Source organism: Eulemur rufifrons, chromosome 7 (assembly GCF_041146395.1).
Source record: "Eulemur rufifrons isolate Redbay chromosome 7, OSU_ERuf_1, whole genome shotgun sequence".
Lineage (NCBI taxonomy): Eukaryota > Metazoa > Chordata > Mammalia > Primates > Lemuridae > Eulemur > Eulemur rufifrons.
In genome coordinates, this window is record NC_090989.1 from 80,074,035 (window position 1) to 80,101,858 (window position 27,824).

At 34.1% G+C, this 27,824-nt stretch overlaps 1 protein-coding gene across 1 annotated transcript in view; it reads right to left on the reverse strand.

Annotated features, from left to right (window-relative positions):
* Positions 1-3,127: 3,127 nt before the first annotated feature.
* Positions 3,128-27,824, reverse strand: part of ATP11B (ATPase phospholipid transporting 11B (putative)) — a 106,283-nt gene continuing 81,586 nt past the window's right edge. Inside the window, exons 26-30 of the mRNA XM_069472877.1 lie at positions 24,004-24,069; positions 23,038-23,141; positions 21,311-21,476; positions 7,999-8,129; positions 3,128-3,876 (exon numbers count right to left, since the gene is read on the reverse strand). Of these exons, the coding sequence (XP_069328978.1) occupies positions 3,795-3,876; positions 7,999-8,129; positions 21,311-21,476; positions 23,038-23,141; positions 24,004-24,069 (549 nt within the window). The 3' untranslated portion in view covers positions 3,128-3,794. The remainder of the gene's footprint in view (positions 3,877-7,998; positions 8,130-21,310; positions 21,477-23,037; positions 23,142-24,003; positions 24,070-27,824) is intronic.

Genomic DNA, 27,824 nt, shown 5'->3' on the forward strand with positions numbered 1-27,824 from the left:
GCTGTACAATAAGTATACTACACTTACTGACAATGCAGAGAATTTTTAAAGGATTACATTAGACAGCCACAGTGTCTGAGGTCCAAAATTTTAAACTAAGTATTGCTACAATATTTCCAGATACTCATATCTCATAAAAATCTAACAATAACCATGATTACAAACATATCATTAATTATGATCTTTTTTTAGGAATATCACTCATTTCACGTAAAACAGCACTTTCATAATGTTTTACTTTTATGAAAATATATAACTCATTTCAAGAAAGAAATAAAAATGTCTATAAATGGGGACCAAAATTAATAAAACATATTTTATATAACTCTTTGGTGTGTTAGTTTTATTAATACCTGTTTATACCATACCCCAAACTGATCTTTACAGGAACAACACAAACAATGGAAGATTTTTTTCTCCCAGCCTCCAAGAGATTTTCAGAGTAGCATATTTTAAAACACTTTGAACTCTGAATTGTCAAATTTTTAGTGGCCTTGACTCCTGCCTACCAGGAGTCTCAAGCTATCAGACAAGTTCAATTTCACAATCTTCTGCAGTAGAAATGACCTAAGTCCTGATACTAATAATAGGCTGAATGCAGCTATTTCGTAATAGGGTGATTTGCCTCTGTTTAACCTTCTACCTAGGATAGTGCCCAGGTTTGGGGCAGGTCTGGAAGCCTTTGCACATCTTAAAGCTTCAGACCCAAGGAGGAGGGCAGTTAGAAAATTCAGATGTAAATTCTCTTTTTCTCAACTCACAGCAAAGCTTGGTAGGTACCTGCAGTTCTCCCTGGCCCACACTCTACTCCTCTGAGGGTGAGCCGATGCTTGCTGAGGCTGAGGTGGGGTGCTGGTGCTGAGTCACCTAAAGCAGCTGATGGGCAATTCTGAAAACTGACTTGGTGCTTGCCACTATCTTCAGGCTACAGCCTCAGACTAGGCAAAGGCAGGCCAGTGAGGCAAATAGATTTGAGAACATTAACTAGCAATAACACATTTAGCAACTTGCTCTGGTTTGGGCAAGATAAGAGTATCAACATCATACTTTCCAAAGAATTTTAAAGAAATATGCAAAGGGGAAACTTTTCTTGTGATTATTGGTTACGCAGTAATAGTTTTCTAATATGAATATTAGCATAAGAAAACCACTGAAAGCTTGTAGACTACATTGTTACTTTCTTAAATAAATAGAATAAAACTCTTTATAAAATTATAAGATAATCTTCCTTTAAAAATGAAGTAGGTTTTGAACAACAGAATAGGATGAGCACATCAGTGGATGCCATTTACTTTTTTTTTTTTTTTGAGACAGAGTCTCACTCTGTTGCCCAGGCTAGAGTGCCATGGCATCAGCCTAGCACACAGCAACCTCAAACTCCTGGGCTCAAGCAATCCTTCTGCCTCAGCCTCCCGTGTAGCTGGGACTACAGGCACGTGCCACCATGCCCGGCTAATTTTTTCTATATATATATTTTTAGTTGTCCAGCTAATTTCTTTCTACTTTTAGTAGAGACAGGGTCTCACTCTTGCTCAGGCTGGTCTTGAACTCCTGACCTTGAGCCATCTTCCTGCCTCAGCCTCCCAGAGTGCTAGGATTACAGGAGTGAGCCACCACGCCCGGCCTACTTTTTTTTTTTGAAATAAAGTTTTTAACTAACTTCAAATGATGAGGGCAGAAAATTACATCAATCACCCTTTAAGCACCATGTAGGCTAACTGATCTCCTGTCTTGCTGCAGTTGGTCACAGACTATTGATGACTTTGTAGTCATCTAGTGTAAGTTTATGTGATGGCAAATAAACACTATAAGGTATATGTAATGCAAACCTACTGAATGTCACTTTGTTATGTGTACATTTTGTAAGATATTCTATGAGAAAGCAAATTCCATATTATTCTCCACTAAACTACTCTACTGAATATTTCTGTGATATTTCCTTTTCTGGACATGAGTTGGTGAGTGTATACACTGTACATTGTATTATCTCTTTAATGTATTTCCAGAAAAACAGATCTTTCTAACCCCAACTCTGGAATTTCTAAGTTACAGAAGGGCTATTTTGAAAATTAATATTTAGCCTGAAATTAATAACTTAATATCCTTGCATATTGAAACAGACAAATGTTAAGAAAATAGTTTACTAGCAAGCAAAGGTAAAGCCTTAATTCTTGTCTCTGCTATTCTTTCCCTACCAGCCCAATTCCAGAAGTTTTATATTCATGAAATGGGAAAGGAGTGAAGAGCTGCACAATAAATCACCAAAAAGGAATTATATTTTCAAGGAAAAATTTGGCAAAATCTCATTTGACTGTTTTTCTTACAATTTTAAATACATTTGTATACAATCATTATTTGCTTATAGCTGGGTAATAGTTCTTAAATTAATCACTTCTAAATCTTAAAATAACATCACTTTTTAACAAAACAAATGACAACACTGAACCTAGATGATAAATTTGGGATGGAAATTAAGTTTTGAAGTGCAATGAGTTCATTAAGGTAACATATGCCTGAATGAATAATCATTCTTAGCATTCATTTTAATTTATTGCTGCCATTATCTGATAAAAACTTAGCATTTTAGACTTTGTTTCATTTACATTCCACAGCCATGCCTGACATTATACCTTATAATGGGACACTAGCCAGAATTCACTTTACTGTGGTAACTTAGACAACATATGCTAGCCTAAAAATAACAAGATTCTTAAATAAAATCCTTTATTCTAGCTTATAGAAAGGCAAGAGTAATTCTAAGTTGGCCACAGAAAGAGGTTATTCTCTTTTTATTAATTTAGTTACCCATAATGTTTTGATTTGTATAATTAAAAGTATTTGCAATATTTAAATACTGTCCAAACTTGTTTTTTATTGATATAGTTGAACTTTACAACATTGTCATAAAATACTATAAACAAAGCCTTCAGATAAAGAGAAAAAAAGCAAACTTAAATATATTAACTGGATTAAAGCATGCAAAAGATCCAATGATAAAGACATTAATAATATGCTAAGGTATCTAATTTACCCACAATAGATTCTTCATATTTTGACACAAAAATATCAGTAAACATCAATTTGAAATTTGGTGAATGGATCTGATTCCTGATTTATAGATAAGATATGATATAGCCTTTGTATTTATATGGCTAGCTTTGCATTACAGTACAGTTACAGAAATTTGGTTTTGGTATAAATTTACTACCCATACTGCAGTAAATAATGGTTGGAAATTATTCTCCTAATTCATTCTGTGAACTTAGAAAACACTAATGAATTAACAATACAGGTCACTGAGGGACCAAAATTCCTTACTATTCACATTAACTTTTCCCATGAAAAGCTTCAAATATAACTCTAATAAAAAAATAGAATTCTCAAGGCAAACTTTCAGCATAATTTACAGCAGCAGATTTAAATAGAAGAGTCAATAACCAAGCTAATATTAAAAAATACACATAACTAGGATTTATCTCTTTTCTACCTTGACATTAAAATATAGTGGCCTCAGCAACAGGCTGAAATGCCATTAGGAGTCCCATAGCACAAGGGACAAACCAGACAAAGAGATGGAAAATGTCTCTTCATTCACAAATTTTAACATGTTCAGATTCAAATTAAGGGACTTGTGTTAATGCTTTCTGTTTGTTTGCCATCTAACTCTGAGTGGGTATAAACTACTCCAGAGATTTCAGAAAGTAATTTCAGAGCTAATGTGGCCATTAATAGGATGATCACACTGAATTTTAGAAAAGGAGGTGAAATGGCTCCCACAAAGTACTACTGCCCCTTTAACAAGTAGATGAGTCCATTGTGGAGAGAGTCAAGATGCTCCTGTCGTTGGTATAGAAAGGATCCGATGCACTCCATGATCTAAAGTAACAATAAGAGAAAAGTTTGGCTCACCAGAACCTATGTTTCAATTGAGAAAAAATTACCTCTAAAACTTAGGACCAAAATGCAAATTGAGTTTTAAAATCATCACTGATTGATTCATTTTTAAATGCTAAGGAGTAGCTCTTTATACTAGTATTGAGTGCCCATTCTATTTATACATTATACAAAAACGTGGGGAAAATAATGCTCTAGTCATCATATAAAAATAGCCAAAATTCAGACATTTCATTAGCATTAAAATAATTTTTATATGTAGTAAAGCATAAGCTGCTTTAAAAATCTTAATAATTTAGTAAGAAATAGTATGTTATTAAGAGTTACATACATCCTGTTTTACTGAAAAGTTAAGTTTACAGAAACAAACAAAAATCCAACTCACCAAAAGCTTTGGAATGGAATAGTAGTATGTTCATATTATTGTTCATTTCTTTTCAGCTATGAATTCTATTCTAAAGACTTTAGCATAATTAGCTTCAATGTAGCAAATAGTTTATTCAAAAGGTATCAAAGACACCTGTAGGTCACTAGCAAAATTTTCACTTAACTAAGAACTAAGATCCTCTACTGGGCTGGGAAAGTTAACTGTGGTCTGAATGATAAAGCCCTTAAGCAATTCATTACATAACACTTTATTTGCAGCTGTAAACTTAAATTAGCTTGAGTTAATTTAAGCTAAAATAACTCAAGACCAAAAGTAGCCTGCCATGCTTAAAATAGAATAACCTAGTTCAAGGACAACATTAGGATTACCAAGCGAAAGGTGGCTTTTCTTAGGAGACTAAAAGCACTTAACAATAAAGACATTTTATGTAACTATTGCCAGGGTTCCCACCTTTGATAAACAAGAGATGTTAGAGGAAGAGATAGCATTTCAAATGGCCCCAATTCACCTTTATAAAATATCTTCTGTTTCACAGAGACTCTTAAGTTTGTATGTAGTTCAAGTTTAAATCAATTATTAAGTGAGCACAGCCATAATGAAGTTTGGAATCTTGAAACTTTGCAAAATTGGCAAACAGAAAAAGGAGCAGCAACTATACCAGTTTTCTAATTTTGCTAGTTTCCAGAAAAGTTTGAACAATATCTATTTAGTTTAAGGATGGGGTTGTTCACTATTGTTACTCTTGCATCTAGCACTGCGTCTGGAACATATTAGGCACCTGGTATTTCTAGAAAAATGATTAAAATGAGAATTTGCAAATTTATAAAAGTATTTATGGGGGAAAAGTATACTTTTAACTATAACATAATTATCAACACCTCAATTACCTGGAGTCAAATGTCTAATTCCAAACTGCCAATATTTTATATTAGTTTTTCTCCTTTCCAACCATTGCTTACAAAGAATCTTATTAGATAAAATTTTCTTTATTTTTTATCTTTTCCAAGCACACATGTGCATTCATATGTTAAATATAATTTTTGACAGAACATTCAACACCTGAACATCATACTATTGATTCCTCTCTATTTAAAAGATAGTTTTGATTAGGATAAAGTAACTGTTAGTAACATACACACACAGAAAATCATTTACTGCTGAAATACAGCTCTTTAGGGTACAACATGGCATATCCTTTATATATAATAGCACCATGATGCTCCCTTTGACACTGAGCTTGCAATAGGGATACTCAATTAGCAACATCGATTAATAAAACGCAGGTAGAATTTTTGTGCCTGGATGGCAAAAATTTAATAAGCAAAGAAATCTGTCATATGAAAAGCACTAGTTATATTTCTAAAGTGATGCCTATTACTCTCATGTTTAATATGTCAATGGAACAAATATCTGAGGGCTTCTACACCATGTGACGGCAATCTCAGTCTTGCCCTATCTTTTAAAATAGACATAAAATAGAAATGTAGAATACAGGCTGCTCCAAAATCAAAATGGAAATGCCAAACATATTTTACAAATATATATAAAAAATAAAAATAAAACTCTACCTATGAAAATGACTTTTAATATTATATATTAAATATCATGTTAATGGATCTATGGCAATTTTCATATAGCCCTTTGAAAAGCACCAAGTAGCTCTCTGCGTATTGTACGATTTTTGTCCCCTAGAGAAAAGTTAAGAGATCTGAAAAGACTTTTAGATTATTCATCTGAGGAAAAAAGGGAGAAAATAATGGCAACGAATAATATAACCTTAGATGTTGGACAAAATGGAAAAGGCATTTATAGTCTGTCAAATATGATGTTAATTTCTAAGTTAAACATTTTATTAGGAAAATTAAAAAAAATCTGAGAAAATAATATAATATAATTTTAAATGAAAAGAAGTACAGATGATAATAGCCACCTTCAAGAGAACATGCCAAAATAAATTCAATAACCCCCCTGGGCAGGTACGAAAGGGGTAATTCATAATAAATATGGCTATGTAAAGAATAATGGGGGTATATATCACCTATATAATTGATAACAAGACAATGGATATACGTATAAAGCAGAAATTTTGGGGGAGCCCATTTTAATTGTAGTTTTTTAAAATCAATAACAAAAATGTATATTGCCATTAAAGAGAAATTTCCGTTGAAGTAGAAATTTTAAAAATTCCTGTTGTATATTAGTCTAACTCCTATCTTGGTTCTGTGCAGTTAAGCTGTGTTATTGGGTAAAGTAATATTATTAATGAGGTCCTTTTGGAACTTCCCTTTGGAAAACTTGTTGGCCTAGGTACATGACACAGAGCTACACTTTATAATACAATTGTGGAAGTCATAACAAAGTCCCAATAAATTAAATTGCTCATAGTAATCCTTTCACATAAAATGCAATTACCACAAAATGACATCACAGCATTATAGAAATATTTTTAGGTCACATGTTATAATCAAGTTGGAATAAATGGAGATTGAAACCACAGACACTATCTTAACATAAGAATGCTGTACCATAAAGACATGGCTATAGCTAATGTGAGAACTAACAAGTTCATCAGTAAGTTACCTGAATTTTATGATAGATGAATGATATCATACTTACAATTTTTAAAACATAAAGCTAACCAAATATCAAAAATTCTTTTGTTAGCAGATAAGATTAGTGCCTCCTCCACCCCTTGCAACCTGCTCATCAGGTACTCTCCAATCTCTCCCAAGCCACGACACATGTGGCACACTGGGGACAATGGGAATCCCCATCTATCCCTGCCCATCTGCAGCCTTCCGTGCACACCAGTGCACTGCTGCTCTGATTTTTAGAATATGATACCATTCACCTAAGGAACATCACGTGTAGAAAAAGCTATTTCTACTCCCTAACAGACCCTAAATAATGGTATGCTTCTTGAGGAAATACATGAAGAAATAAATCCATTTCATTTTTAAATAAATTTTAAATGGCATTTATCAAAAAATGGTATTTTTTTGTTATGATCCACAAAAACAAGCACTGCAATAAATCTAATTCAAGAAATGGATTTGGGAGTGGATAAAAATGCTGATTCTTCTAATCCATAATTTAAAGAGCCTGTTCTAACTTATAAACTTTTAATTAGACAACAAATACCAAGCAAAAGAAACTTAAAAATCACAACTCACTTCAAAGCTCCATTACGGACATAAGAAGGGGTAGGGGAGTAGAAATACAGCCTTTTGTATTTAATAAATACCTGAAAGTCTCAAGTGACTGACCAGAAAATACACATGAAGAGTAAGAAAAGCAAAGTCTTTTGACTTCGCTGTTATGTGGAGATTATTTTGTAAAGACAAAAAACAAAGAAAAAGCAAGGAAGAAACTATTAATATAGGTATAATTTAAAAAAGAAAGTTATACAAACCAAGAAAGAGTACTATATACATATTCCTATTCACATTTTAGAAAGATTATAAAACAAAAGTTTTGTTCATTAGATGAAAAGTCTCTTCAAAGATGCTTTCTGTTCCTTTGTGAGTGAAAGAACCTCTTACCCCAGAGCCACAAAGTGAAATCTACCACCAAAGAGTGCTAATAAATAGCAGACTTCCTGCTTCAGTTGGTAAAACCAGCTGCCGATTTATTAGGCATCTACAGCTGCAGGTTCATCCTGTTCCGGTTTATAGGATACTCATTTGCAGCAAAGGCTACTTAGAGAAATTTCACACCTGCTGATGTGGGTTGGACTACATCTTCCTATAACTCGTTCCAGCATTCTTCCAACAGATGTGCACGCTGTTTCTCCTGGGAAACAGCACATGGAGTCCAAGCACTTGATACCTGCATTTGTTTCAGTAAGCTGGAGGAGTTGAAACAGAAAAAATATTAGTTATTTGTAGATTTGGCCTTCTAAAAAGCAGTAAAAAATCACAACAAACACTTTAAAACTAAAAGTAATATATATAAATATACATTTTTCTATAATATGGGAATGTATGAAAGGCTTTAATTTACTAGAGTATAATCATACAAAATCACTTAAAAGCCTGTGTCTTAAATTAGAGGTCTAGTAAAATAATTATATAAAAATAAGTAGCTGGATATTATCTAAATCTGCAAAGATTTAGGCTTTTAATATTTTATTTTAATAACTTATTTTGGTCAAAATAATTTATGTCAACCACTCAGAAATTTAATGAATTCTAATTCTTCACATAGTTTTTGCTTAGGTGAAATGCTCCTACAATTTCACTTAAAAATGTCTAGCAATTGAGACAAGGGGAGTATGGACTATCTTGAAGGCTGGGAAGTAACAACCAGGCAGGACCTAACCCCAACCTTCAATAATAACACAACAATAACAACAACAGTAGCAAACACTTCATGTAGTGTTTACTATGTCCCAGGTTCTAAGCACTCTACATATATCCACTGAAAAAAAGCATCATTTACCTTAAATTGCTAAACAAATATTAAGTGCCAACAATGCCCATAATCAGGTCATCCTGCTTTTTAACAGTTAACTGATGGCACATGGATTAAAATTCATTAAACAAGTGAATAGTACTATTATGATTTGAAATTCAATTACTTTCTGAAAGTATGCAAGATTTATATTAATTCAGGCATAATTGGCCCAGCAAGATAACTTAATTCCATACTACTGACAATTTTAATTGTGTTAAAATGAGGGGAGAAAATGGTATGACTGCATAGCTCAATGAATCCCAACCCTGGTTTTGCTAGTCAAGGGTACGACTAAATTTCTTAAGGGCTGTTGTTTTAAAAAAAATCTTAGTTTAATTCACTTTCCTTTACATATGTGACATCCTGTATAACAAATCTTTTGAAGATATAGAAGGAGAACAATAAAAATAAATTCAATAGAAGTTGCACTTTCACAAAGGTTGGGAATCACCATGCGTTGGGTGTAGGCATGGCAACAGAGGACATGTGTGGAGACGCTCACAATGGACAGAAGAGATGGATGTGGCGGAACAGAAATAACCTGGCATTCTGAACATCAGCAACTTGTGATGTACTGCAAGATGCATGCTCAGAGTGATTCTGTCCAACACTGTGCAGTGCGAAACAGAACATGGTTCCTGTCTAGCAACTGCCTGCTTGCTCCAGTGTCCTAGGATCTGCTAAACACTAAGAGCGAGCCACACTTTACCTGTTCTCTCATTACAATACTCTTGGTTTAGGACTGTTTAGGGTACTGTTTCTTAAACTGTGTTTTATAAGATGTTTACAGATATTTCATGAAAAAAAAAATTTCTGTGGCCAATCAAGTCTGGGAAACACTAATTCAATGAAGTTCTAAACAGACTTTTTTTTTTTTTTTTTTTTTGAGACAGAGTCTTGCTCTGTCACCTAGGCGGGAGTGCAGCGGCATCATCATAGCTCACTGCAACCTCTAACTCCTGGGGTCGAGCAATCCTCTTGCCTCAGCCTCCCGAGTAGCTGGGACTACAGGCACGTTTTACCACGCCCAGCTAATTTTTTCTATTTTTACTAGAGATTTGGTCTCACTGTTGCTCAGGCTGGTCTTGAACTCCTGACCTCAATCTATCCTCCTGCCTTGGCCTCCCAGAGTGCTATGATTACAGGCGTGAGCCACCGCGCCTGGCCCTAAACAGACTTCGTAAGTTAAGGACTGTCAATATGTCAGGACAAATGGTCAGTCTCCATGGGGGATGCTCGAGATATCATAATTCTCCCACTTGGTTTCTCAGTGAACCCCCTCCCCAGTGCCCTACCCCTCAACCAGGAAACGTTAATCAACACGGGGGAACATTAATACTCAGAGAAATAGTTTGAGAAACGCAGGTTTAGGTAACAGGATTTCATCGATTTCCCCATTTCCTTTTTGGGTCCCTGGGCTCGTTTCCCCAATCTAGAGTTCCCCCTTTGCAGCAACCAGGACTCTAGCACTCCTCCCTACTCAGAGGATAAAGTCTAATACCCCAAGAAGCCTTGAGGGCCCACTATAACCTGACCCCACGCTCCCTTTTCTACCGTACTTGCCGGTGCTCCTGTACAGTCCCCACTCCAGCCAACCACAGTGTTCCCTGATGGTGGGCATGTGTCAGGGCCTGCCACCAATTATGGTCAGAATGCTGACCCCTAAACCAAGGTTCAGTTTACACCCCATGATCTCCATGAAACTTCCCTCACTTCTCCAACAATGAGTAATCTCTCCCTCTGGATTCTATACCACTGCTCATTTATATCACTTAAATGGCAAAGGAATTAAATTCAACTTATATTTATCGAGCAAGGTACTGGGCCAGTTTCCACAGGGGATAGCAACCCTGCCCTCAATCTAGGGAGTTAAAGGTAAAGAAGAAGGTGGGAGAGAAGACAAGTGAGGAACACATACTAACAGCAGCTATATTAATGGAGTGCTTACTATGTATGTGCCAGTTACTCTGTAAAATGTTTTTCATGGATTGTCTCATTTAACTTTCAACAACTCTTTAGAATAGGCACCATGATCATCCCGATTTTACAGATGAGGGAACAAAGAGGTTAAGAATTTGTACAAGGTCACCAACTCAAGCTGGGCTTGAACCATTGGTTTCTCTGATTCCAGAGCCCAAACTCTTTTACCATGCTACTACCCTGCCATCTTCTAACTATGGTATGAGGCAGACTATGCAGAAAAGACGACAGAAGGCTCAGACTCAGCTGTTGGTGGTACTGGTGAGGGCATCTAAGATTTGATGAAAAAGATGGCATTTAAAATACATCTTGAAAGGATGGGGGTATTTCAACAGCTGGTGATGGGGGAGAAAGGGCATTCCAGGCTGAGGGAAAGGAATGAGTAATTGTGTGTGTGCAGAAGTGTGGTGTGTATTCAGCCCAAACTTAACCTAAGTGCAAGGGGTAGTTGTTACTACTGCCCCCATGCAAGAAGACCAGTGTGACTCTAAGTATGATCCATGGATCAATTATCCATAAACACTCTGTTTCTAGCCCAGGAAGAAATATGCATTTCTGGTCTGTGAGAGTAAGAGTTTAAAAAATCCTTTGGCAATTTGACAGAATACTTTTACAAATGGTAAATCTAATAATAATTTAAAAATTTGGGCTTAGTCTGTATATCTCTTAAATTTCATTTCTGTAGTAATTCATTTTTATCGTATTTCCAAAAGTATTGGTCCATGATGGACTGGAAATTAAAAACAAGAAAACAAACTGATCCTTAGCCACATTTATTTGGGGAACACTGAACTAAACCAGAAACTCGAGAGAGTATGAATCTTTTCTCATACTTCTTAGTTTAATGATATGTGCTTTGCTCAAAGCTGTTGCTCAAGCAACTGACAGTGATTCATTGAAGATGACATCCAGAAGGCCACCAGCATTTGAGTGTCCATATATGCACAGGATATGTAGAGGTTAGGTCTGGATCTGACCTTAAGTAATTATCTTGCTTTGCATTCATCACCTCTTACTTTAAAACCTAAGGACAGTTATTAAAATGTAGACAACCCAAGAGAGAAAAGAAACACCTTGAAATATAAAAAATATTATAAAGAAATGACCTCTACATATTACCATTCAAACTAAACAAAACATATTTCCTTTTTTCTCTAAAGAGGAAAAAAACCCGAGCTACTTTGAAAATACTGAACGCTGGTTAACTGTTTCTGTGGAGGTATGTATAGAAAATGCTACACTGTTCTTTAGCAAACCTCCAAGCTGTACTACTTTCCCATCTACACATCTTTGATCTCAATACTCAGGAACTGGGAGCTTAGCCAGACGACTCCTGGCCACAGCTGCCAGTGTAACTGGGGGGTGGGAATGGAGTGGAGCATTTAGATCTCATTTCATTCAAAGTCAAGAGAGGGAATCCTTACATTTTGGGGGGAGACTACTTATAAATACTAAAAAGGAAATAAAGGATAGTAATGGGAGTGAGACTCTACCTGGTGGCACCAAGAAGTAAATTTTAACTTACTAGAAGTTTTGATTTATTGGTAAGCTTTGCTTTCTGCCACATTTGCTTTGCAGGAATGATCACATAATTTAGTGAGTGCTAGAGAGGGTGCCGAGAAAAACAACTGTATATATTCAACATGACTGTGCCTGGCTGATAAAAATGTTCATCTTTACAGAACTTGTGTTTTGAACTAAATTCTAGCTCACTGCTATTATTTCCATTATTTTCATATCAATAATGGTAAACACTTAGAACTTTCTCTTATTGCTTAACAAAATATCTTCCTTAAAACTTAAAATCTTCCTTAAATCTTACAAACGTTAGAAAATTATCTTAAATTTCTTAACATTTTTTTAGCTGTGCCTATGACATTCTTTCTAATCAACTGAAGTTTTTTTAATGTGTAGGTAAAAATTGTCAAACTATTAACCATATTAGGCCTTTTGCCCTTAAAATTGCTTTAATTAATTAATTATTTAATTTATTTTTTAGACATAGGGTCTTGTTCTGTTGCTCAGGCTGAAGTGCAGTGGTGCTATCATAGCTCACTGCAACCTCAAACTCTGGAGCTCAAGCGGTATTCATACCTCAGCCTCCTTAGTGGAGAGGACTATAGGTGTACACCACCATGCAAGCTAATTTTTTAAATTTTTTGTAGAGACAGGGTCTTAATATGTTGCCAGGTTGGTCTCAAACTCCTGGGATCAAGCGATCCTCTCACTTTAGCATCCCAAAGTGCTGGGGTTACAGGCATGAGCCACTGCGCCTGGCCTCAAAATCGTTTTATATACTGGATAATCAAAGTGAGCACTTTGTATAACCTTAAAGAAGGTATCTGGAAAGAAAACTTCACTTGTAATTATGAAAAAAAAGAAAAGAGGTTTGTGTTTTAGAAAATGTTTTTCTTTTTAATGTGAGATCAAAAATCATCAAATATTACTGATTTCCAAATTTGGGTAAGAATCATGAAATCCCTAAAACAAGTAATAGCTCCATCTCATTATTCAGAACCGCAATGGAGACAGACCCTTAGTGATGTCATTTTCATAACTGGCATATCTTACTCAAGGCCTGTTTCTCTAAAATATGCTTCAAGCTCACATTCCCTCCTCTAAACTCCCTGCCCTCTTCCTTTCCTCTTAAGTAAAACAAACAATAACTTTGAAAGATAGTTACAAAGATAAATAAAATATTCTGTACTGTCTTTTAGAGATTTCCTGAGAGGAGGAGATTTCTGAATGTGTTGCTTAAATTAACTATAAAAATATGAATATGGTAAGAATTATATTTATTAGGTAAGCTTATTTAGATAATTTGGCTTATTCTTAGTTTCAAAGGGGACTAAGTCCTCTTTGTTTTAGTAATAGACTTAATTCAACTGGTTACAAAAATAACAATATATGACTAGGAGTTTGTAGTTCAGATGAGGAAGAATATCTGTGAAAAATGATAAAATCCCCTAATCTAATGCAGAGGGTACATTAATGTCACAGGATATAAAGGAAAAAAATTCACTTATCAATCCTTTGTAAAAGTAACCATAATGAGGCCTTTGTTATTTAATAAGAACATTCTAAGAACCCAATTCTCAACTGTATTGTACATTTTAATGGACATATTAAAGCCAAGCAGCACCAGATTCATGTCTTATGAAATATCCACATGAACTTGAACCTTTAGGGAACTTTTATCACAGAAGACATAATTTATAGTTTTAGCATCATTAAGTCCCGAGTGGATTATCTGCTTTGTAGACTACCCGGGGCATAATATAAATCTGGCCAGTTTCTGCTCTTTAACCAGCAAGCTCTTCAGATAAGCTTTCCCTGCAGCTCAAGAAGGGCATATTCAAAAACTAAATATCTTTCTACAGCAAAGCACAAGATAAATATATTATAAAAATAATCATATGAAGCATACCAAAACAAAATAAAAATTCAGAATTCTTTTCAATTGATAATAAATGAGAGTTAATTTTCCATTTAGGGTAATACACTAAAGGAATCTAATTTAAAAAATATGTCTTACAGAATAATTCAGATTCTTCAAATAATACATGGTCTGATTTATAGTGTAGTTAAAAGATTTATAATCTTCAAGTGGCTTTGTTTTAAAGTTTCATCATTTGCTTATCTCAGATGAGACAATAGCATTTTCTTGACCAGTAATTATAATAAACAAAATGGCAATTGGTCCAAGTAAAATACAATTATTAGTGGTAGGAACTTTTATCCTCCATAATTACTACTAATGAAAATATTTTGTATATCCCCAAGAGGGGGATAGGGTTGATTCCTAAACAGGGGAATAAGTCAAGCCCTCAGCAAGTCATATTATTTTATTCAAAAGATACAATTATGAAAATTTATGAAAAGTAAGAACTGACAGTTTGCTGATTATCAGTCAACAGAAAATTACTCAGTAAGCACTCATTCATTTGATCACTCAAGAGGTAAGCCTGGATAAGTAATTCAGTATCTAACTACATTAAGATGTGTAAAATGACATACAACTACAACTTCATGGGGGTAAATGATTTCAGAAATAATAGACATAGCATGAAATTTTTAAAAGGAAAAGTGAAAAAGGAGTAATTTCTTAAAGGTAAGACAATAGGTTGTGAGAATACCTTTCTAGGTTAGAATTTAAGGTAAAGTTTGGTTTACCACTGTAACTCTGAAGAAAGATTAATACAATTTTCAGGGATGGACGTATGAAAAATGTAAAGACCATAAAGAAGAAAAACAACTAAACCAAAACAACACATGAGAAACAGTGAAGGAACTAGTAAAGTAAAAATGGAAACGTCAGGTCAGTGCTCCCATGACACGCCCCAAGCATGAGAACTTAGCGGATGAGTCCCCAGGAAGGTCCAGCGCAGTACTACCTAGTGCACGCAACAACTGTCCTGCTGGCTGCAAGCCTCAGCTAGCAGGTGCCTACTGTCCTCCCCTCTGTGCTGGCTTTCAGCAAATTCATATGCTGAGCTGACTGAACCCTTATCTTCTTCCATCTGGAAGGACAGAAAAGCAACAAGTCTCATATTACAGAAAGATACTCTTCACCATATATAGCTTTAAAATCAAAGCAACAAGTTGGGGTCCACAGTCTGTTAGGCACAAAGGAATGTTCACACAACAGCACATTTACTGTCACAAAAGAGGGCTAACAGGAGCTTCTAAAGGGAAACACAAAGCGTACAAAATAAAGCCATGATTTTCCAGTGTACAAAGCTCTTACTAAACATATAATACAGCTAAGTTAAAACCAGGTTCCCTTCAGTAAAATTCAATTCCTTCTATTAAATTCATCATCACCAAGATTTAGGGTTCTTATTGCAAAGATGTTTCCAATTTCTCACCTCTCACATTCCCTTCTCAGAAGACTACTCTAACTGGACTTCAGCACAATAGAAGGGTCATGTGGCCTTACAAACGTTAGACGTGTGTAAGGGGCTTGACTTATTTGTTAACAAAATAAATTTAATCCTTAGTTTGAAATACATTTTTAATGAGGGTCAAGAATTTACATAAATTTCAGTTCTTTGCTTTTTCTACATTTGTATTAAAGATCTTCTAAGGGAGTTAAAAAACATGCCTATAGCCATCCTTATTTTAACTTTCCTTAAATTATAAGAAAATATCCTTAATTAAGAAAAAAAAAATTTTGTCTCATCTCAATGTGTTTTCCTAATCTTAGGACTGATCAATAATTATTTCTATAAAAAATGCTATGGTGAAATTCTTACATAAATAAAAAAAATAAGCAGAATTTCTTGGTTTCAAGAGTACAATAAGTTTATGTAAAGATAGCTTAATAGATTTGCCTATAATAGAGGGGAAGGGAAATTACTCAAAATAAGCTTTCTTTTATTCAAGAGAAAATTGTTAATAGTTTTGTGTAAATGGTTCTTATGACATACTAACCTGCTTAAAGATTTGAAAGCTCTTAAAGATATCTGATATCCTTACAATGCTCCTCCCTGTCATAAGAGTAAACAGTTAAGCTATCATGGATCACACTTATGGAATATTGTTCAATGTAGTTTAAAAACAAGATGTATTCAAAATTCACAGGCTGCATCAGCAGATGCATCACTAGTGGTCACTCACTGCTCATTTGAGTAACTTATTTCTACCTGGCTTTTGGTTGAGGATAGTATTTCTTCTTTTTGTTTTTTTAGATGCGAATAGTAAGTAAGTAAATAGACGACAGTAAGTAAAATGATTATGTGATAGGTGAAAACCTGGAGGCCCAGAAAGATGAACTGACTTGGTTAGAATCCGCTGGGAGTAGCACCAAGTGTGGCATTGGTGCTCAGGTCCCCTGATCCCTGAACAGTCCTCTTTTCCCTTTGTTACACCACCTGACTGGAGAGTGGCTTGCAGAAAGGCAATATTCTGATCAATATCCTGCTCTCACTGTGATCTTCACAAATGAATGTTAAGCTTACTTCTTTATTATAGTAATCTGGAGCCTGGGATCTCTTTGATTTATGATCTCCTTTCCCCATTCTTTTAAAGTCTACTACTGCTCAAAAAATGTGCCTTGATTTAAGCCAACATGATATGTGAAAATATGATTTCATAAAAATATGATTATTCACAATGCAAAAGTTATCTTCACTTGACAAAAGAGTTGGCCAGAGTGTTCTTTTAAATAATGAGCTCTCTTATTGCCTTAGAGTTAAATAATTAGACGTTCAAAAATGTGATAGAAACTCACTGTTTTTTAGAAAGTCACCTACCAATAAAACTGTGATATATATATTTGGCTCAACCAACGGTAAAGGCAAATCTTCAAATTTGTTTTGATTTTAGCTCTTGTTTTAAACATGAAATTTAGTTGACTACCACTTAAACACCCATTTGTATATTCATCTATAATTATCACACTTTTGTAATTCAAAGTAGAATATCTAAGAAAAGTTAAAACTAATAATAATAAAAATGCTGAAAGGTTTGGTAAAACTTTAAAATGGGTCAATATTACAAACTCATAGTTACATAAAAGGTTATTTAAATGGTGCTTTGTTAAAGCCATTCATCTGATTAAATGAACATAGATAAGAAACCTTGAGAATAAAAAAAATATTTAGAAATACATTATTAAGAATACATTAGATACCAACAGGGTAAGAAACTGAAAAGTGTCAAAACTAAAAAAAAGTTTTAGTTATATTACTTTTTCCCTTCAAACCATACTTGGAGTTCAACTTAATACACAATTGTGGGATCTTGATATAAAAAGTTCTAGAATTTAAGCTTTCATTCCCTTCCATCAAAAGACATGTCTAGACTACCACTAATCTTTTTGCAGAAACTGACAAAATGAATGTCTGTGGAGATAAAGGTATATAGAAGACATAGACACATTGTTCAATTTATAGATGCACTAAATAGTAGCAAAGATATGAAATGTTTTAGCAGCCATTACAGTGTACAAACACAAATAGGCACATATATTTACAACACAGATAAAGGCAAGATAAAAAAATAGGTAACTCTCACTTCCAAGTAACTAAAACTTAAAACTTAAATTTTATGATTAATATTTGTAGCTTTAATTACTCAACATGCAAGAGCATTCTTAAATATGAATAATATGACAAGCAGAAGCATTAGAATTGTGCTAGAAAAGGTAGTTAAGGTGTAAAAATATATAACAAGGTATAGATCTCTGTCCTGTTATCATGCTGAATTTTCATCTGAATTTTTTTTCTCAAAGAAGAAATGGATATATTTTTTAGGTTTTAATAAACATATTAATAAAGGTCAAATTAACCAGAGACAGAGCTATGTTAATAAAAATGTCCCACTCTTTATTCATGCCTCTGCCCATCTTTCAGATGTTGTTTAATTGACCTTTAGCATGCAGAAGAGTTAATGAGGTTCTACTCCTCCTACTCTACCTAAGTTTGCTCAGCTGATTCCTTGCCCTCGACAATGGCTGCAGTGCGATGAACTCGTCACTTAAAGCGACTGTGTTGGAGTACATCTATAAGTGGACAGAAAAGGGATGGGACACACAACAAGTCAGTGAGCTGTATTCATCACCTAAGAGACAGACAGAGGACAAACTTTGTAAATACATCTGTTCCTACATGAGTAAGAAATATCGTACACGATACACATACATGATTGACATTTGTAGGGTTGTTGGCTATGCCATTAAAAGAATTTATTCTTCACTCTTAACACTACATTCTTATTCTGGAGAAAAATAAAGCTCAGAATAAATGCTGACAGCTCTTCTTTTGATATGATTTTTCATGCTACTTTTGGTAAACGAAGTAGCTGACAATTTGAAATCAGAAATGATGGTCTAAAGCTGAAATAATAATGATTGCTGTCTGTAGCAAAGGAATAATGTCACATATGGGATTTGAATGACCATATCTTAATACTATTTCAGTAAAAAAGGAAAAAAAAAACACCTCAGCAGGCTAAAGATCCCCCGAGTAGAAGTAGAGATTTCCTTTTTGGATTAGACCACCTAGAACATCTGGTTGTCATTTGGAAATAAATATAGTGAGCCAAAAAGGAAGTTTATAATGGCTTTCACATGTAGATAAAATGATTGATTTATTGTACATTCCATTTTTACTCAGTTTTAACTTATGGTAAAACAACCAAAATATATATAGATACTCTTAACTTGTGTAAGTGCCTACTGGAAGGTATTAAATATTTCCTATGTAAAAAGACAACAAGAACTAATACCATATAGCATTACAGCATTAAGAAATCTCTATGAAAATACATCATAAATTTGCCAATGCTCTGCCTAAAGTAGAATTTCTAAGGATAAATGTAAAGAAATTTAATTACAGGTTTAATATTTCTAATCTGAAAAACCAAAATGCTCACAAATCCAAAACTTTTTAAGTACAGACATGATATGCTCAAAGGATATGCTCACTAGAGCATTTCAGATTTTGCAATATGGATGCTGAACAAGTATAATACAAATATTCCAAAATCCAAAAAAATCTGAAATCTGAAACAATCATTTTAGATAAGGGATACTCAACCTATATTTACTGTTAAAAAGAATTAAGTTTTTTTTTTTTTTGAGACAGAGTCTTACTCTGTTGCCCGGGCTAGAGTGAGTGCCGTGGCATCAGCCTAGCTCACAGCAACCTCAAACTCCTGGGCTTAAGCAATCCTACTGCCTCAGCCTCCTGAGTAGCTGGGACTACAGGCATGCGCCACCATGCCTGGCTAATTTTTTCTATATATATTTTTAGTTGGCCAGATCATTTCTTTCTATTTTTAGTAGAGACGGGGTCTCGCTCTTGCTCAGGCTGGTCTCGAACTCCTGACCTTGAGCGATCCACCCGCATCGGCCTCCCAGAGTGCTAGGATTACAGGCGTGAGCCACCATGCCCAGACAAGAATTAAGTTTTTTAAATGATGCCATTCATATATTTTGGTGAAATACAACTGTATTTCATATAGGTCCAGAGGGGGAGACAAACTATTCTCCATAAAGAGAATAGACAATGTACTAAAAATAATAATTTTATTATAAAAATTTATCTCTGAAGATTAGAAATGGTAAGATAAGTAAAACTTTCTGATATATATTTAAGAAATATATGGCAGAGTGGAAAAGTCTGTACATACTGATATAAATATATGCGTAGGCAGACAGAATAATCAGATTATGCAAGTTTTTTAGCCCCATTTAGAGATCAGTATCACAGAGCAACATTCTCATCCTTATTGTACTTAAAATGATAACTTTTTCTTACTGAGAACCAACTACATGTAGGCCCAATTTCAGGTGCTTCATAATCATTATCTCTAACAAACCTGTAAAGTAGTTATTATTATTCTGATTTTACAGGAAGAAACTGAGGCTTAGCAAAGTGACTTGATCAAGTACATACATCATATAAATAGTTAAAACTGTATTTGAATTCAAGTTTGTCAGGCTTTACAAGACTATGCTGTCTCAATGGTGTTAAAATGTATATAGGCTAGGATTAAGCCACCAAAGAAAATAAATGCTAAAGAAATGTTGTTGATATGACCAATTGAAATTAAAACCAATACACTCTTCAGGAAGCCTAACTCAAATCACTAAATACTTAGAGAACACTTTTTCTATTTGTAGGATTAATATACAACTAAGTTTCCAAAATTTAAACAAACTTTGCTTGGCATGTTGCAAACATGTTGAAAAAATCTCAAACTTGGCAGAATTAAATGATTAATAAACTCAGTGTTTATCAGGGTATACGAGTTGATTACAATATATTCTTGAGAGAACCCAATACTATGATACAGTTAAAAGGACAAATTGAGATAGATTTCTAGCTCATGTACTAGTCAAATATACAGGAAAGGCTCATTCAACTAAACAGCTACCAATTCATGAGGGTCTACTATATTTGAAAATTGTTTCATTTAATCCTCACTACAAAGGTAATGAAAGGGACATTTCTATCATAATTTTACCAATGAGGAATCTGAGACTCAAAGTCACAGACATACCAAGTGGCAGAGCTGGGATGTGAACTGAGATCTATCAGGCCCCAAAGAGCATATTCTCAAGCACTATGTAGCTAATATACATAGATATTGCTAATATCTGCTATAGTGTAATATTTATTAAATGGTTAGTGAGGATATATTTCATGAAATTCTTCTGTAAAAATTATTTAAGTTAAAAAACTTATTTCATACTCCTTTGTTAAAAACAATATAACCTGAAAAAATATTACTCAAATTCAAATGTTTCTAAAAACATGACTATCTATCTCATTTATATGCAGAATAGAATGCTGTGATATTATTTAAAACATATTTATTATTATTAACTAGACATGATGACAGTTTTATATTTAAAAAGGTGGAGTTTTGATAACACAATGTAATTTAAAAAACTCATAATTTATCAAGTCATACAATTAATAATGAAACATCCTTAAAATATCACATTTAACAATGTTTATGTTATAAAATACTTGATACAGAAATAGGTAATTTCCTATTTTCTGACATAAGCAAATTATAATGACAGCTATTCATCATTAAAGACCCGTAAGTAAAAAAATACTGGATATAGAAAGTGGTTACCTGGGCCTTTTCAGTACTTGTAGGATAGAGGTGTCGGTCAAATACTTTCTTTATGATATCAAGAAATAGACATGTAACAACCATGAGGATTATGGCAAACCAAGCAGAACCACTTGATAGAAGCTGAATAAATACAAAGTACATATTCTGGGAGCTCAAAAATGGCCTGCAAAGAAAGACAGTGGGCTTAATAAAAGTAGAAACTGAAAGATTTAAATCAGGACATCATATAAACACATTGTGTTTGAAAGCAACAATTAAGTACTTCAGGAAAATGTTCAAAATCAAAATCAGTATAATTTAATTAGATAATAAAACAAGAGAGACTTTAATTGTTAAAGGCAAAATAAAGTTTTTATTAGTAGGAAAGTAGCAAGCAGTTGACTATCTTGGTGGTAGGGTATCATAAGAATAATGTAGTAATATAGACTTAAGAGACCAAGAAAAGCAAGGAAAAGTATGTAACAAAATATTTTCTACTGAGCAGTTAAAAGACTGATTACCCAAATCTTAGGATAAAAACTTTATTCAGAGGCTCTTCTCTAAAAACATTTTAAAATAAATGCACTCACAAATACTAGTTTTACATAGTAATAGGTATTGCAAGATACTCTTTTTGGGTTTTTGTATGTATCAGTTCAAAAGCGTATGGGGAAATAGAGAAAAAAACAGAGAAATAAAGAGGATTACAAACAAACAATATCCATATCAGTATCCTTTATGAAACTAAATCGAAAGTTTTTTTTTTTGAGACAGAGTCTCACTCTGTGGCCCAGGCCAGAGTGCCGTGGCGTCAGCCTAGCTCTCAGCAACCTCAAACTCCTGGGCTTAAGCGATCCTCCTGCCTCAGCCTCCCGAGTAGTTGGGACTACAGGCATGCGCCACCATGCCCGGCTAGTTTTTTCTATATATATTTTTTTAGTTGTCCATATAGTTTCTTTCTATTTTTAGTAAAGATGGGGTCTTGCTCTTGGTCAAGTTGGTCTCAAACTCCTGAGCCCAATCCACCCGCCTCAGGCTCCCAGAGTGCTAGGATTACAGGCGTGAGCCACTGCGCCCGGCCTTATATCGAAAGTTTTTTGCCTGATAAATGGATCAAAGGCACAGCAGGCAAATGTAATATAAATTCTCCAAAAGAGAGACCTTAGCTGTCCATCACTTACCAAAGAATCTTAGGAGAAGCATTAATTTTTAATCTATTAAAGTAGCCAGCTGAGTATCTGATTCTACCAATGAAGATGACACATACTATTTACCTTTGAGACAGAAGTTAACTCAACAACTAAAATTTAATGGTTCTATGTGGCTTACTGTATTGCACACATTAATAAATAATTTGGAGGTAATATGGTTAGTGTAGAGAAAATTAATTGTGAAATAATACTTGGGGTTTAAATCATGGCCTTGCTACTTTTTGACCTTTGTGATCTAGAGGCTCAGTTTCCATATAGAAAAAAATGGGGATAAGTATTGTAATGAACCTATGTAATATCTTACATAAAAACAAAACATTTAGAATGTAGTAGATATTCAATAAATGTTATTTTCTTATTTTCTCTGTATCAGTAAGATCAATTGAAAAAAGTAAACTTATTATCAGGATAGAGTCTCGAAACTATTCTGAGCAGAATCTGTTCATAATATAACCTATCACAATAATAGATATTTATTACAGTTGAATCAATATAGTTGAATCAATATAATTAAAACACAATACAATTACTCACCAGAGAATCCCTCCATAAAACAAAGAAAATACAAAATAAAATATAATAGATCCCCAGGTAACGAGATGGTTGATCCAAGTCCAAAAACGAGTTTCCAAAGCCATCTAAAACAATTTTTTAAAAAATTCTTAGAAATATAAAATAAAGCTTTACTTTTCAACCTCTAAGATAAAACTCAAGAATACAATGTATTAATTATAAGTATCTAAAAGTACCATGATAGAATCCCTTAGAAGACATATTAATAAGAGTTCTAGTATAAAATTGAATAATTTCTAGCTTATAACATTTTTCTTTTGTGAGGAAGCAGCATTGAAATTTCATGTGATTACTGTATTTCAACTCCACAGCCTAAAACAAATTACGTTCTTGCACTATATACAGAGAAGCAAAATCTCAGAGACTTTTATTTGATCATAGAAATCAGCTGAAGCTTCCCAAAATAATGAACTTAAGAATTTTTTTTTTTTTTTTTTTTTGAGACAAGAGTCTCACTCTGTTGCCCGGGCTAGAGTGAGTGCCGTGGTGTCAGCCTAGCTCACAGCAACCTTAAACTCCTGGGCTTAAGCGATCCTCCTGCCTCAGCCTCCCAAGTAGCTGGGACTACAGACATGCGCCACCATGCCCGGCTAACTTTTTCTATATATATTTTTAGTTGTCCATATAATTTCTTTCTATTTTTAGTAGAGACGGGGTCTCACTCTTGCTCAGGCTGGTCTCGAACTCCTGACCTTGAGCGATCCACCCGCCTCGGCCTCCCAGAGAGCTAGGATTACAGGCGTGAGCCACCACGCCCGGCCTGCACTTAAGAATTTTTTGACAAAAATTTAAATGAATTATTAAAATAGCAATCAGTAAAATTATTTATTATTGAAAATGGACAAATATCTGTGACTAAAGAAATGAAGAAAATTAACTAACTATATATATAGACATGTGTCCATGTTTCTAATTTCAGTAACATACCTTTACCGTGACTGTAATAACCATGACTGTGAAGACCAAAGTGCCAAATGTCCAGTTTCCAAACATCTAAACAGAAAGAATAAACTATTACATTATGTGTTAACATGATGCTAAATCAAATGTAAGGGAAAAAGTAATTTCATTCTCTACTAAAAATCACTTGAAGTACTTAGCTCTTGGAGAAGTGTCAGTTAGATTTGAAATTAGTGACTATATTAATAAAGTTAAAAAGAATATAAGAAGAAACACCCCATTATGCTTATTATTTTTATGCTCAGTGGTTCTTAACATTATCAGACTGGAAACCCAAAGATGGGTTTGAATTGTGTGGCACAGACTGTTTTTAGTTAGAATAGAATAGTTGTTAGTGACTGCTTTATTCCTGTCACGGTAAAAATAATAACAAAACTGTTCAATCATAATTATTTTTCTGAAACCCTCCCAACCAGAAGTTATAGCAGATCACCTGGCACAGTATTTTTGGACACAGCATTAGTAGAGTAGGAAAAATGAAACTTATACTTAAAACTGACAGGAAAGATAATAGATAATGCAATCACTCCTCAAAAGATTCCATATAAAAATGCAACAGTCAGAAAGTGTTCCCTTGGGCTTTATAGCCAAAACTTATTAAGGTTTATTAAATAAGCAGAATCTCAAAAGAATGTCAGGATTTTATTTCCACAAATATAAACACAACCAGAAGTTTATGCTAATTTAGTTTACAAAGTGGTCATAATCTTAACATTGGTTTAAAAAATTATTTAAAAGGCTGTTTTTTTAAATCACAGATTTCTAACAATTAGCATTTTTGACAAATTAAGTTCTCTGTATCTCACTTTCTTCATTTGTAAAAATGAGGATAAACCTCATAGGTTCCTATAAGAATTAAGACAAACAAAAAGGACAGAGTACCTGGTATATAACAAGCAATCAGTAAATAACAGTCATGACTATCAACAATGAAACATTAGTTAACATTCCTTAATTTGAGGGTATTTTGGGAGTTTATTTGTCAAGAGGAAAATGGAAAAGCCATACTGAACTTGGGCTTATTTTTCTGCTTTTATCAATTCTAGAAATGATCTAGAATACTGAAAATCAGTGGGTCTTAGCTCTTGGAGAAGTGCCAATCTCCTCTTTCAGGGCCATAAGGACAGATACTTTGATGTAGTCAGGGGACCTGGGCCTGAAAGTGGTAACAATGGCACATGTCTTTATCCTTCAGTATCTGATTTTACTGGATTTAGACTGGGGCATGGTACATGATTATTTTCCTTAAAAGCAGAGGAGAATTTAGGACTTCCTTTTAGATAGGCTCATTCAAGACTCTAGAAGGGGCTGTACAAAAATATTCAAATAGCTTTTTTGGAGTAAAATTATAAAAAATAATATATTTCAACTGTAATCAGTCAGTTAGGACTGCCATTTCTTTCCATTCTGACTTCTCCTTGAGCTGGTTGGTAATGAAGTGATTGGCAGAGGGCATTTTGAAGATCTGGCTAAAGAAAAGTGAGTTGAGCTTACATTTGGTTTGGATTAAGTGGGACATATTTATGTCACACATAATCACTTTCATGTACACTTAAGTTTGTATTTGTAATTATATGCTTTTTTTTTTCTTAAAGAGGGCCTGCTATAATGTTTAGACTCTGTTAAAGCTGGATCTGCCCCAGACATGCTCAAAATGCTTTCTATCCCAATCTGTCTGCTTTCTCTGTCATTTCTTAGATGGAAAGGATGAGAGTACCCAGTGTACACATAAAGAAGAATCGATGGCCTAGGACTGAGCCTTAGGCCACTATTCCATTTAGAGCACTGGGCCTCAAGTTGTGGGTGATTGTGCCTCCCTGAGGACACTTGGCTGGGTGTGGAGACAATTTTGGTTGTCATAACTAGGAGACTGTATGTGTGTGTGTTACTGGTATCTAGTGGGTAGAGGCTAGAGATGCTGCTAAACATCCTACAATTCATAGGATGAGCCCCCACCACAAAAAAATTATCCTGCTCAAAATGTCAATAATACAGAGTTTGAGAAACCCTGATTCTGAGGCCAGGAAGAGGAGAAGACTGAAAAGGAATAATAAAAAATAGTAGGATGCCAAAATAAGCTATAGACGCTGAGAGAAGATCATGTGGCAGGAAGCAAGGCTTTATAAATTGTGCCCAATGGTCAAGTTCGTAAGATCTGAGATGTGCGTTTGGATTTAGGAACACAGAAGTGGTGATGGCCATAAAGAAGATGGTTTTGAGAGGAGTGCTAGGGGTGAAAGCCCCAGTGGAATACGTTCAAGGGGGAACAGGAGTCCAGCAAGTAGAAATAATGAGAAAACATAACTTCTTCAAGTTTTGCTCTAAAGACACAAAGAAAAACGTAGCCAGAGCAGGAGGTTGTGGGCCAAAGCAGTGTGTTTTTTATGAGAACATGGGAGATCTTAAAGCATGTTTGTGGTTGTATGGTGATGGGTTTGATCCAACAGAGGATGAAAGACTGATGGTGAGGGAAGGAGAGGACAATTGCAGGAGCAAAGTCTTATGTCAAGTAAGAAGGTTTTTAAGAATAAACAAAAGGTGAAAACTTTTTCTTTATCAGGCTTAACTACACATCTATCTATACAAGAATTACCTTCCCTAGAGTTAATTAGTTGTTCAGTTCTCCAGTACAAACTATCTCTTTACTATAGACTGATTATAGCGTATGACTGATCATTGGGTAGTACCATAAGAAGCAAGGCATACTCTTCTGTTCTCCTTTAAGGTATACCTATATCTAATTTTCTATTAAGTACCTGGGATACTGTTAGTGCTTTAAATATTTGTTCCATTAATAAATGAGCATACAGGGAAATTCTATAATGAACTAGACAAAGGTATTTTTTACCATATAACCTCTCATTAAAAAATCTATATCTGCTTACAGGAATTAAATTGGATGTGTTCTTGAATGACCTGATTGGCAATTATAGTAGTTAAATCATTTGAATTGAAATAAAGGAAGTGGCATCATCTGTGGAATACAGATACAATATAGGGTACTAGTCTTAACAGAGCACAGAGCTCTTACCATCTGATGGTTAGGTATCAACAGCTGATGACATGTATAGTATGAAAGAGAAATTAATTAAGGAGAGGAAATAAGGGGGAAGTTGTTAAAATTCAAGAAAAAATAGTAAATACTACAAAAAGATTTATTTTTCTTTATTCCAGATTACAACCTGAAATTTTACCTCCTCAGTCTACCCTGTATTGTTAATTTTGCTATTATTATATATTATTAATTATATTATTTTAATAATTATGTTAGTAATATTATATATTATTATAATTATACTGTCTTGTATTGCTAATATTCTTAAATAATCTGGGAAATAGCTCATACCTAGAACATTTAATGAAGGGGTGAATAATTACTTTTTCTCCTTAATCTTTTCTTTCTCATTTAATTTTTAATGTGATGGTATAGTATATATTTTTTAGAATGGTGCTGAGGGTTTGACAATTCCAATATCTCTATTGGGGAAGTCTAAATGGAATTTACTCTAATGGCATTTTACTTTTTCTCCCAATCCCATATTTAAAAAATTTTAATTATTTTAATTTTTCAAACTGGTACACTTCCATAAAAGAAAAAAAAATTATTAAGAGTCATTTTTTTCTTCAGTTCCTATACACTTCAGTAAAACAAACAAACCCCTTATTTTGGCAGGATCTCATTTTAAAGAGTAGTTAGCAAGTTTATAATTTTCATATCAGACCACTGAGAATAAGTAGAATAGATATTAGTATTTGGGTCCCTGAGTTAACAAAGAATTCTTTTCACA